The 13,140-nt window shown below is 48.3% G+C and overlaps 1 protein-coding gene across 1 annotated transcript in view; it reads left to right on the forward strand.

The window, feature by feature from the left end:
* FRMD4B (FERM domain containing 4B) overlaps positions 1 to 13,140 on the forward strand; it is a 96,717-nt gene that overhangs the window by 39,372 nt on the left and 44,205 nt on the right. The window contains exons 6-7 of the mRNA XM_080606459.1: positions 4,363 to 4,419; positions 5,472 to 5,494. Coding sequence (XP_080462585.1) covers positions 4,363 to 4,419; positions 5,472 to 5,494 — 80 coding nt within the window. The remainder of the gene's footprint in view (positions 1 to 4,362; positions 4,420 to 5,471; positions 5,495 to 13,140) is intronic.

Below are 13,140 nucleotides of genomic sequence, written 5' to 3' on the forward strand. Positions count from 1 at the left end.
TCAAATGTTCACGTGAAATGTTGTCAGTCTTTAACCTCTGGAGGTTACATGCATTCTGAAGAAACTATCAATTTTCATTTCTTGCTCTGGCTCTCAGGAGTTAAAGATGACAGTTCCTGTGTTGCTTTAAAAAAATATCCTTTAAACAGCCTAAAGACTTGCTTAGCACAGTTAATGCTCATCTGGCTATCGTCATTCTTGTTCTGCGTTTTCATCGGGATTTCAGACGTGTATCTCTGACAGTTCTCGTGTTGATGCTGTGTCTAATGAGGGCTCGCTGCTCTATTCATGACCAAGCCTTGTGATTTTTATCACATTCATAAGCCTGTTTTTCTTCAGGCAAAGACTTGAGCTCTGATCTGAACCAGGGGCTAAATTCTGCCTGTGGACGCTGAAGGCAAGCGTTGTTTTTTACTAGCTGTGGAGATACTGCTGGATTCCTGCTGTACACTCACTGCCACTCGGGCTGGGCATCTGCTCCAACCTTTTATTATTCCGACGTCTGTCAGGGTGACAAAGCCACCCGAATCCACTGGACCAAATGCCCTGTTTAGATAAGCCGGTGGCCTTTTGGAGAGCTGCGCGAGGGGGTGAGGCTGTCTCCTGGCTGAAATGATTGCTCCCTATGCAAACTCTAATTGAAAAATATCAGTTTCATCCCTTCCCTAGAGCTGCACCCTCTATTCTGTTCAAACTTATTTACATCTAAAGCGCCTAAGACTCAGATTTCATTATCTGAATTACATCCATCTGCTTAACCTCGTGCTAGTGACCTTATTCCCACTTGGGACACATCTAGGAAAACCTTCCATCTTCGTCGAAAACACAGCCACGAGAGTCTTGGCTGACCTGGCTCCCAGGGCTGCGCCTACTTACCAAAGCCTGCGCTTAAATTACCTGCCAACTGCAGGCTTTGCAGATGAATCTTTTTACAGCCGCTCTTCCCCATTTAGTTTTGAAATTTGAACTTGCTGTTAAAGCAGGGCTAAAACAGAGCCCCCCGTTTGCCAGCCTTGGGGGGCTGAGGGCTTGTTCCAACACCAAAATATTGTCGGAGAGAGGAGAGAGCCCTGGTCCCGCGCTCCTGCGTGAGTGACGTGTGTTGCTATACGGATCTGTGTCGAGTCAAAGGCTGTCCAAACTCCTTGACAGCCCAGGGCTGGATTACATTATAGCAATGGCCAATTGGGGAAGCAGATGGCAAAGAATGTTATATTATGATGGAAAATAATCCCAGGCTCAGAGGGAATTGTCCAAGAGACTGTCAGTAGTACAGCATCAGTCTGTTAGATAAAGGCTGCGCTGGGCTGTGGGATCCCTTGCTTGAAATCTCTCTGCTACTTAGCTACTGCGTGCCCTCAGGTCAGTGCCTTCCCCTCCATGTCCATCTGTCCTTCTTTGATTTTAGCCCCTTGAAAGGTAGGGGTTCTGCTGATTGCTCTTTTGTGTTTTTTCTTTTTGGGGTACAGTTACTGTATGGCGATGCGTGGTGATAATTAGCTCCGGGCCAGCCTGTTCGCAGCAGCCGGCTCTGTGTCACTGCACTGCAGCGAGACAAAAAGGCTTTTTTAGAGCATTTTTAGGTACTGGTGTGTCAAGACCTGGGAATGGCTATTTGAGACTGCAGGGGGAAAATAAAGTAAAAGTTTTAAGTACTGGTAAGGTGGGAGTAATTGTACAGAAAGTGGTTTTTGCAGACCCGTCGTGTTTGAGTGCAAGCGAGCGCTGTGTGCTCGGCGTGTGTGTTTTGTAGCATCGGGTGTCCCAGAAAAAAAAGGGACAGGGAAGGTGCTCCAGTAAAGATGCCTGCAGTGTCTTGTTTAAAACAGGCTAGGCTATGGAGGACTTCCCTACCTGCTCATTCCTAAACACAGCTTTTAAGCGAGTACGTCTGAAAGTGAGGACGTCAGCTCTGCGAAACCCTCCTGGTGAAAGCAGTGACCGAAACCGTGCCTCCTGAAGGAGGGAGGCCTCTGTTCCGCCTATTAAAACCCTAAACGAGGTGGTTGGGGAGTTCCCTTTCAGTGTCCGTGGAAATGCCACAGCAGCCTGGTGAAGTGACCAGAGTTCCCTGCAGCTTGTATTTAGGACCAAGCAAACCAACACGTAAGAGCAGCCTCGTAATTACTCTGGCTAATTAGTTAATGTTTGGGATAGGCTTTGAAGATGAAAAGCGAAGAGGTGTTCAGTTATTAAGTCTCAAACACCCCTGTAATGCCGGCAGCAGCTCTTGCTGTGGGTCAGCAGGGACTTGCTGCTGAAGTGGCTCACCCAAACGCTGCAGAGTTTTCCTTGGAGCCTGCAACAAAGAGAGAGGGCCTTTGATGTGAGGATTGCATTTGGATAGGTAAATCCCTCCGTGAGCTTGTTGTAGCATAAAGGTGATGAGCCCCATGCAGCCGATCCTGCCTCGGGGCAGGGAGATGGTCTTGATGAGCTTTTAAAGTCCCTTCTGGCCCCGTTTTCCCTGATTTTGTGGTCCAGGGACAGCTTTGCTCAACTGGAGCTTGTTTTTCCTGCTCAGCAGAGCATTCTGGGCAATGGCGTTTTCTCAAGTCTGGGTTCCCCACCGCTGGTGCAGAGCGTGGTGCAGGGAGGACTGGTGTCCCGTATCCTCCCCCTGCCACTGCTTCCTTCAGAGGCTGTGTGAGCAGATGCAACTGAAGCTGAAAAGGCGGCTCAGATGTGCATGACAAAGACTAACCTGCTGCAGACCTGGAAGTAACGAAGTGCCTTCATCTCGCACCTATGTGAAGACTGACGGGCTGCGAACCTCGCCTTTCCTCCCGAGCATCTACATTAAACAGATCTGAAGGAGAGAAGAATTTGAAGCCTTTTTTTCCCCCCTCCTACGTTGTGATGTGCCCCTCCTCTTCTAATAAAATGTCTGGGAATGCTTTGGAGGCTACTTCTGCATAGCAGTTGCCACACCTGTTGGGAAGGGGAAATTCCTCCTAGTCTGCCCTCGCAGAGCCGCCCCGGGGAGCGCTGCTGCTGGAATGTTTTATTGACAAAGCTGGCAAAAAGCTTCCTTTCCATGAAAATTGAATTATTTGTTTGCTCGCTTTTGAATTTAGTCTCCGTGGGCCAGACCTGCAGCTGTAGTTAATTAGCCCAGCTCCAGATGTGCCTTATATATTTAGGGATGTCATTTCCCTGCATCTACGTGAGTCTGTAGGTCTTCCTGCTGTCCTGGTTTGGGCGCTATTTCAGCTTTCGGTCTGCTTTGTCCTTCATTCAGGCAACAAATCCTAGGGACAGGGGGATGTGTTGGGGTCTTGGTGGCAGCGGGTAGGCAATCACGTACACTACCTTCACTTGTAGATGGTTAACAGGAAAAAAATCTTTGAAAATTCAAGGGATGGCTCCTAGGCCAATTTTGTGCTTTACTTGTGGTTTGCAGGGTGCAGTAGGTATCAGGAGTAGCTCTGACAGTGTCAAACTTTGTGTGTTTCCTTTACTCTTCCAGTCTTATTGCTGGTCCCGAGACAGAACCAAGACCAGGATTTCTGCTTGCTAGAGACTGATCTGGAAAGATTGCACTTAAGATTGCAAGCTTAAAAAAAGGAAAAAAAAAAAGATACATGTGTACTTCTGATGCTTTAGCATTTAGCAGCTGCACACCTCTGAAGTCACCGAGTGTGTTGTGCTCTCAGACCATGACTGCAAGACTCTGCCTGGTTTTGGAGTGGGGTCAAGAACTGAGCTTTCCAGGGTGGGAGGCTGTAGAGCTCCTCTGAGCATTGCAATAAAACACACGTACTTGCAGGATTTGGAGGCTGTAAGATCTCCAGACTGTGTGTGGTAAAAGAAAATTAGTTATAATAGCCTCGTGATTAATAAGCAGCATTTATCTAGCATCATGGGTGTGCGTACCACCATCAAAACAAAGCCAAGGCCTCTGCCTTGGGGGGGTGGTGTGCTTAGAGCCATAAATACCTGTACTGCAACCTGCTCTCTTCACGGCAAGGTTTTTTAAAATGTGCAGGATCAGGTACCTGACAGGGTGTGTGCAATAAAACGAAGATTTAGAAAGACAACACGCGATGGCGTGAAAAGGGGGGGTGGGGGAAGAGACTGGGGGAGGTGGGAACGGACACTCTGTGTCCCCGTGCACACAGCAAGTGGTCACGGAAGGGGAGAAATAGTCCCTGGGTGGCGAGAGGGCTGGGACTTGCTCGGAGCCTGGGCTCCCCCCCCCAGCTGCTGCTGGCAGAAGCGATGCTGCTTGCCAAAACCCTGTATGACCAAACCCTGCGTGAACTTCCCTCGGCAGGCGGGCGTCCCAGCCCGCCGGCGTGGTCTCAGGGGGCGGGCGGTGCGGGGCTCCCAGCGCTCACCTTCTCCTCTCTCCGTGCACAGGGGCAGATCGAGGTCGAGAGCGAGACCGTCTTCAAGTTGGCAGCCCTGATTTTGCAGGTAAGCTCTTCTTTCTCGTGCCTGGAGGTGCACGGTGACTTTCTCGTATCAGCAGCTCTGCAGCTTTGGCATGTGGCAGCCCCTTGACTTGTTAGCTCAGCTGCGTGCTGCCTTTCTGCCTTTTTTTTTCCTCCACTCTACGAAGAAAGAACCATGCAGCGTAGTTCATATTCTCTGTAGTTGAAGAGGGGAAAAAAATGCTACAAATGTTGGGAGCTGTTTTTCTTTTAGGTTAAGCGAAAAAATGTATATCTGTGGAATTTTAAATTGGAGGAGTGAAGGAAGGAGGAAAAGTTCAAGGGAAGTAACTTATTTGTGCAGGTTTCTATCCAATGTATCACTTACTCTTCTAATTTAACTATATGCTAGAGATCTGGGAAGAAAGAGAAGGGTATAATACTGTAGCTAAATCTTGTGTTATGCCTGTGAATTTTTCTTTCAGAGCACATACTTTATATGGCTATTATCTTAAATTATGTTAGTTTTTTTCTCCCCTTCATCAAGTTGTGTTGTCCTCAGGTCATTGTGTTGTCCTTTGGTTATTTACCCGGTTCAGTGAAATAAATATCCACCTTTAAAATGTTGATTCTCTGTGGCCTCCCTCCCACATACACATTGTCGCTGACAAAATACTCCAGCAAAGCTGCAGTGCCTTGATCTGCCCGAGCTGCTTCCATCTGAAGCGCACACAGTTCCTCCCAAAAGTTTGACCTGCTCATAAAGCTGACCTTTAGCTGGGCTTGGTCGGCCAGAGAGAGAACTGTATTTCACTTCTCGTGCAGTAAAAGAGACGTTTGATTTGGATCATGAAATTCATCCCCCTTCTAGAAGCAGAATTATTTATGGTGTAGGTGGATAATCTACAGCTGGAAGCGTAAAGGGCCAAGCTCTGTTCCTGAGTGCATGCAGGCAGCCTCTAGGCTCTGCATGAGTGGAGCTGAGGTCGGGATCCAGCCAAAAAGCTGTGGGAGTGGGGCAGCGAACAATGCTGGGAAAACCGAGGACTTTTGAAGAGATCGTGTTTTAATTCTGTCACTGTTTTTCAATTGTAGGAAGCTAAAGGGGACTATTCCAGGTAATAACATTTTCCTTTCTAATCCTAATGTGCTTGATGGATGTGTTTTTGTTGGTTTGCATTGTGTTTCAAACAATCAGAAATGGGGGGGGGTGAAGTCCAGCCAGGAGCAGCGGCTGTAGGAAGCGAAATGCACCGCTAGGCTGGATAAAATCTGAGTCCGCAGGGTGAGTAAGTCCTTTTGTGAACAGGCTCTGAATCAAACCAATTTTCAGGCCATCCCTCTTTGCTCTCCTCCCCTAACGTGCGTGCCTGAGTGGGACGGGGAGAAAACAGCCTTGCGGCTTGGGTCCAACCCTGCCCGTGCCCCTGCCCGCCCAGCAGCAGCGCGTGCAGGGGGCTGTGGAGCTCGCCAGCTGCCCACCGAAGTCAATGAGCTGCTTTCTTCTGCAGCTGCCCTGGGGCCTCCCCCTGCCCGCACCTGACCCAACACTTGTGCTGTGGCTGGCGTGCGAGCCTCTCGCTGCGCTTTGGCCGTTTGAAGCTGCGTACACCCAGGGTGCTTGCCCTTGGAAATCGCCTTCTGCGGGTTCACCTCCGTGCACTGGTTTGGGTAACCAGCACTGGGGGCTGTAAGGGGAGCTGGGGTCGCACTCAGAGCTGTTGGAGCCCGGGGAAAAGACCTTCAATTAGAAACAGCTCGCTAAGCAAATAGAAATTCAAAAGGTCAGCTTTGGTTGCGTTAATGTTTTACTACTTGCTGAGCTTCCATATAGGAGGAGCGGCGTGGTTACACTTTTGCTGCAACAGCTCTCCTGCTACAACAGACGTGTTTTGAGAAGGCTCAGCAGAGAGCTACCTGCAAAAACACAGGTGATGAGCTGCACCTGGCTGCCAAAACCAGCAGCAGAGGCATCCTCTGCTCTTCCTGCAGAGTGTGTTTGTCAACTCAGTGCCACTTCTTCGGTCCAAGACCTCTTCTCCAAGTGCTGGTCCTTGCTTCACTGAAGGACACACTGTGTGAAGTCCATCACCAATCTCCCTCTGCTTTTTGTTGGTGTGCTGTCATGCCTGCAGGGAGGAAAAGATGTCCTTGTGACTAAGATCAGCTGGCTGGGCTGGCTCTACAGATGATTTCTGTTCCTATTCATGCTGTAGACCTGCTTTGTGACCCACAGGATATTGCTTATAGCCACAGCGTGCTGCCCTTTTCACCAGAAAGACTGCTCATCTTGCCTGATTTCACAGTGATTCCCAAATCTTCCCTTAATTTAGGGACAGAGAACCAGAGAACTCACGTTACCACAGTTCACTTGACGAGAAGTGACTTGTTAAGCTGCAGCCGCTGGTGGCGTGGGCTCTCTTAGCCTGGTGCAAGTTCTCAAGAAAAGAGGTTAAGGTTAAAACCTACCTTTATAGTTAAAACCTCCCTTCTGTGGTTTGAACTTAACTCTGACTCCTTATCATTTGCAATAAATAGGTTTGTAAGCATTGCTTCACATGCACAGGAACAGTGTACGTGGTTATTTCACATGCCTCAGCTGACAGGTTGGAAGGCGTGGGTCACCTGTGGTTACCTTCAAAAGTATTTAAAGAAAATTGGAGGGAAGAGGTGTGCTACAAGACTGATTTCCTTTTCCAAGTGCAGCTCTTCCTCAGAGTTGCCTTTTGCAGAAGATCATAGCTGTGGCAATTGCTTTCACTGTATTTAAAAAAGTTATGCCTCCGTATCAAATGAGCATGGCCAGCTGTCCCAGCCACCAGAAGGGAAGGAATTTGATTTTACATATCACAAGTGGTCATTTGGACCGCTGATGATAAAGCACTAGCTTAATTACCGGCGTATCTAACAAAGATACTGTGTGACTGCTCTCCCTGGCAAACCTACCGGTGAGGGCAGGGACGCTGTCCTGCAGCCTGTCTGCTCCTCGTGCCGGGTGGTTGCCCCCGTCTGTGGTGCCTTGCTTCGATGTGTTCACCGTGCGCTATCGTTTGGCAATTCCACTTTGAGTCACTTTCTGGAATGCAGCTCTTGCACCACTTATGCTTACGTGAGAACAGCCTGGTTAATTTTTTTTTTTTTTTAATGTAGGATTAGTGCTGAATGAACTCCCGGTAGATACAGGAATCGCCCGAAGTCCTGGAGATTAGCGTGCTTGGAGTTAAAAAGGGCCAGTCCAGGCAGCGCTGGTGAGCTCTGCTTGTGTCACACACCTCCTGGGAGCTTTTTGGCAGGCACATGTCCCTCTTGCTGACTCCAGGTGGGAATACACAGGCCGGTACCAGGGTACGAGCGCTTTAAACTCCCACCTCTCTCCAGTAACCCCTTTCCCAACCCGCTGCTCAAATTCTCAGATAAGGCCTTGCTGGAAGAGCGCAGTAATCTCCCGAGAGCCACCCGCCCTCGTCCTGGGCTGAGTGGGTGAGCACATTCTTTGGAAATCTGTTCATTTTCAGCGAGCAAACCTGACGTGCGGGCACTTGGAGGAAGTAAAAACTTCTGTTTCCTACACTACGGAGGTGACCCTGGGGAGCCCTCGCAGTCCGGTAGCAGTGCCAGCACGGCCACACGAGGGTCCCTGGGGCTTGACCCCTGCAGGTGACGTGCGGTGGTGGGTCTCCAGGGTGCCGGGCTGCCCTCCTGGCACCAGGGCACGCGCTCTGTCGTTCAGAGATTAACACGAAACACTCAAGTCCCACTTTGAAAAGACACTGGTTTGGAGACATCTTGATAAAGCCTTATAGGCTGTTAAGTACAGGCTTCGGAGTTACACCCACGGCATGCCCGGTGCAGGGCTGCCCTTTTTGGATCGCTCTGGTTTCTCAAAGGTGGCCTAAAATTACCACGGGCCGCAGGAGGAGTTATTAGCAAAGATGGCAACATGCCGCAGTGGTGCAGCTCACCGCACGCCCAGTTCCTGTTCCTGTTTACTGGGTGGGTGATCCCGGCCACGACCAGTAGTCACCCCATCTGTGCGGTGCAGAGCGTGCCGCAGAGGTGCCCCATCTCTCCCGGGTGTGGGGCAGTGTCAGGGTTGAGACAGGCACAGGTTTCCTCTGAGAGCTTTGTGTCTGTGATGCTGGCAGCAAGTTTGGGATGCTGCACGTCGACGGCCCTCTGCCTTCCTGCGGAATGGCTTGGTGCACTTTGCTCGAGAGGAGGGATGTGATGCTTGCTCGTGTTCGCTGCCCACGCCTGATCTAGGACTCTCAGTTGACTGTTTCTCTTTTTGAACCGAATCCTCATCCATCTTCTCCAGCTCCTGCATTAAGAACCCCAAATGAGATGCAAGTCACGAACGTTAGCGTAGTTTTGAAGCTGTGTTCCTTAAACGCAGTCATCCACTTGCGTGGTTGCAAATGAAACAGAAAAAAGCTGCAACCCTGGTTTTAAAAAACATTGAATTTTTAAACTTTCTGCAAGGGTTCTAAAAAGAGAATTTGATTCAAGTTGCAGCTTCTGGCATGGTTGAATTTTATTATTTTTTTTTTTGGGGGGGGGGGGAGGAAGTGTATGTTCTATTTATTTTAGGAGTTTTGTTTAAATTTTAAAGAGACCCAATCAGAATAATTACAAGATCAGGCTGGAAATTATTCACCGTGTAAATATGCAATATATGAAGTCTTGTCTCCTTGGAAAACAAATGATTTACTTGTACTTAGTTTACAGACTACGCATCTGCCCTCAGAAACACTGTACAATAGTAGATAGCGTTATGTTTCTTTGTAGCTTGAAAAAAGAGAGACGTGATGACTGATAATACCAAAAATGCTGTGCTTCTAGCGTTAGAGAGTTTATTAAAATCAGATTAGCTGCTTGGACTATACCAAGAAAGTGACTTTTGAAAAAAGGTTTTTCTGACTGCTAATCTTGGATCTCATTTTCCACAATAACACTTCCAGGACTGCAAGGCAGCCCCGCTCCCTGCAAGTTGATGAAGTTGCTGGAGGAGGGCTTCCATTCTCTTTAAATAGCTGACACGTTCGGTTTTGATTCTGGCCTGTGGTCTGCAAAGATAACTCCTGACTGGTGTAACATAACACAGACAAAATAATGAATTCCTGATAGCTGACATGTGTGAGACACTGGGGTTTATCATTACGTGGGTGATAAACACAGTCTGCAGCAGGAAGAGGTTTGTGTGAAAGATACGTTTGCTGGCTGAGGCAATAGAGGAACTGGCTCAGAAGCTCCAAACTTTACAAACTTTATCAGAGAACAAAATAAGTGCTTGGTCTAGTTGCAGAAAACTGGCATCAGGAATTTGCTCCTAATTAAGATGAGCAGTAACTCTTAGGTTTTGGCTAATATTTGCTTGGGAGCGTGATTGCAGGAGGGAGAATCTCTTGGTGGAAACGAAGGTGGAAATGGTGATGTGGTCAGTGCTAGGAAATAGGCGCTCGGGAGAAGTCGGGGTGTCTGACAGCGAGGCACCTGCTACCTGCAGTGCGTACCCGAGGACCAGCTTGGCATCAGAAGCAGGACATGCCTGAGAATTGTCGGAGCTGGCTTGTCCGGCCTGTTTTGGGAAATCTCACCAGGATCAAATGACCAAACCCCAGTTGTGGCGACAGCCAGGATTTGGAGCAAAGCAGAAGCACAGATTTGGAGCAGATTTCCCCCGTTGTCCCTATTTTCCCATCCTGGGGAGGTCTGGGAGGGATCTGTGCGGTGCGAGGGGAGCCCACCTCGTGTGTACCCCCACGAGGGGCCGTGGTGGTGTTCTCAGCCTGAGCACAGCCTGGTGCCTCTGGCAGCCCCAAAGGATTTCCTTCCAAGCAGGGTTCGGGCCGTACCGGTGGGTGACACAAACGAGCCGGGAGGATCCACGTTCTCAAGGCATCCGTCTGGTGCCCGTCATAGACACCAGCTCAGTTTAGGTTTGGATTTTCCTTTTAATGCAATTGCATATTTCAGATGCCTGTGCAGCGGTGTTTACAGAGGCTCTCCCCAGCATAGCCCACTGCTCCCTGGAGGTCGCATCCGCGCAGCTGGGAAATCAGTGCTGAGTGGTCTGGTGCTGTGCTTGCCCTCGCTTTGCTCTACAGTTTCTTGTTTGCCGAGTGAGTCACTGTGTTTTGCCTTTCAGCTGCGACTCCACTCCGTGCTCTCTTTTTTTTAAATGCCTTGCTAGGCACTTGCTCGTGAACCATTAACTCTGGCTCAGTCGAACCCAGCTCTGTGTGTTCCTGCCCTCGCTGTGGCAATGAATAACTAAAACGTGGAACACGACGAGCACAGATTTATCAACTTAGACCCTGTTTGCCGAGGGAGGTGATTATGTATTTCACTTCATTTGGAACATGTGAAGAACCGAGGTGGTAAATAAGCAATTTGAGGGAAAGGAAAGTCATGTTTGATATGTATTTCATACAGTGGTGACTTCCCTACTTTACAGATATCAGATAGCCACTTTCACACAGATCTCTCTCTGATTAATTGAATTTTATACTCTCTCGAAAGAAAAGCTGGTTGAAAACTAGTAATTTTTCCATAGCTGCATGCAAGTCTCTTGCTTTTCTTGAGTTCATGTTCAGAATCCTACCCCCAAGCGCATCATGTGAAACATGTAGTGAAGGAGCCAGGCAAGGAGCCGCTGAGCTCCCTAACTCCATCTCCCAAAACACTCAGGCGGTAGTTCTGAGATGAAAATGTTGTTCTTTCCTGGTGTCTTTTTTTTTTTTTTTCTCTTCAGTAAAAAGCTGAAATTCATTGTGTAGACCAGGTGCAATTACAAAAAATTGTGTTTAAGACACCAATTTTCTGCTAGACTTAACACCAACGTTTCTTTTCTGCTAGTGCTACTTGTAAAGTTCAGGGCAGACCGAAGCATGTGTCATCTCTGAAATGCTGTCATTTTAGCATTGTGGGTTTTTTTAACAGAACAATTTTAAAATAGGAAATTATAAGGGCTCCTGAGGAATTTGTATAGTATGCTTATTATGCAGCAGATGAGTTAGCCTGAATTAGGTGGAAGCAGAGAATGAAGTGAGCAAAGAATTAAACAGAGAAAGAAAGAGAATGCTTTGAGTAATTTAATATTTTGATCTCTGGGGATTTGCTGCTTGCATACTATCGTGTAACTCTAATAGTTACACGTAATTATGGCAGTTGGGTAAGTAACACATTTCTGCATTTTATATGCGTGATGTTAATACAATTTCCAGAGGGGCAGCAAAAGGGGTCACGGTGTTTTGTCACACGTAAGGATCCTTCAGCAGTCTTTTCTTTCAGTTCTTCATCTTTTCATTTAAGACACTTTTAGCTCAAAGAAGCAGTGCTATGGTGGGTACAACCCAGCCACCTAGGGAGGGCTTTTGTGCGTGCTCAGAGGTTCTCCAGTCCTGCACCACAGGCTGCAAGCAGCAGTCTGAGCTCTGCTCTGCCTCCAGACAAAAAAAAAAACAAAACAAAAAAAAGGGCAAGAAAATCCTCATTTGTTTTTCCTTCCTCGTGGTGTTTGGGATCTAACCAGCAGCGTGTGTTTTGTGCCTACAGGAAATGGGATGACAGCTTTTCAGCATCAGCTTCTTGCTTTTGCAGACTTGTCGGGCCTTTATTGTTACTTGGATGCTTTATTTTTCTTGTGGTTGCATGTATCTCTGTATCAGCACACAGAACTGTGATAACAAGCTTTGAGCTTTGCTGCTGCACTCAGACATGCTAAAAAACCACAACTAATGTGGCTAATCTGACTTTTGTGCGAACAGGAAGAAAGCGTGAGTGTTAGAAATAACAGCGGGTTGTTGCGAGGAAGGGCTTGGGATCCTTCAAGCGTTGTATCGGCTGTGAATAGCCGTATTTTGCTTTACAGTGAATCCCCAGGTAAAGCAGAGCCATTCTGCTTTGTCTGCACTGACCAAGAAGCCCTGCTGACATGCGCTGCAGCTTCATAAATGAGGATGTGTGGCACCAGGGCTGTGGGACCATTAGCCATCAACAGCCGTGGGTGTTTTGTTCAGGAAGTACTAATACTTTGAAGACTTTGTCTTCACACCAAGAGCTGTAAAAGAAGTGAGAGTTTAGGGCTTGTTCAGGTCACAGATCTTCTCTGGCCATGGAGAACCCTGCTCCCTGCCTGCAAAAGGGAAAATATGAATGGTGCCTCATCAGCCAGGGGGCTCCAGGAGCATCTCACAGTCATTTGTCTGGTTCCCATGTCCTCAGAGAGAGAGGTGCGTTCACAGAGCTGCTATAAAAGATGTTGCTTTTTCTGTGGTGTTCTTGCTACATTTTCCAGAAGCCGATGCATGGAGTCACCAAACCCCTGTGAGAAGAGCAGGTGCTGCTGCTGCTTTTTCAGAAAGTCGGGGGGGGGGGGACTTGGGAAGCTGAGAAATTAGCCTAAAAGAGCAGGGCTGGAGCTGAAGGTCAGGCGCTAAAACTGATGTTGCAGCACAGCATGGAAAGCCTTGGGCTAGCAGCATGGCCCCAGCATAGATATGCAACAAGCCCCAAACATTTGGCATTGAAAAAAGCCATCTGCACTCTTTATCATGTTCCTTCTCATGTCCAGGCTTTGGAAGGCTCTTAAAAATGCTCCTTCAAATACCTTTCTGAGCAGGCGGTTCTTATCTGGTATTCAAGTGGCAAACTTTTGCCTGCCTGGCCAAGCTCCCTACTGGCTGGGGGGAGGATCTGGCTGCCCTGTGCAGATGGGAGCCCCATGTTCATGGCCTTTCCGGGTCCTGGTCTTCCTTCAATG

This window comes from Anser brachyrhynchus, assembly GCF_964034855.1.
Source record: "Anser brachyrhynchus genome assembly, chromosome: 10".
In the NCBI taxonomy this organism is placed as follows: Eukaryota; Metazoa; Chordata; class Aves; order Anseriformes; family Anatidae; genus Anser; species Anser brachyrhynchus.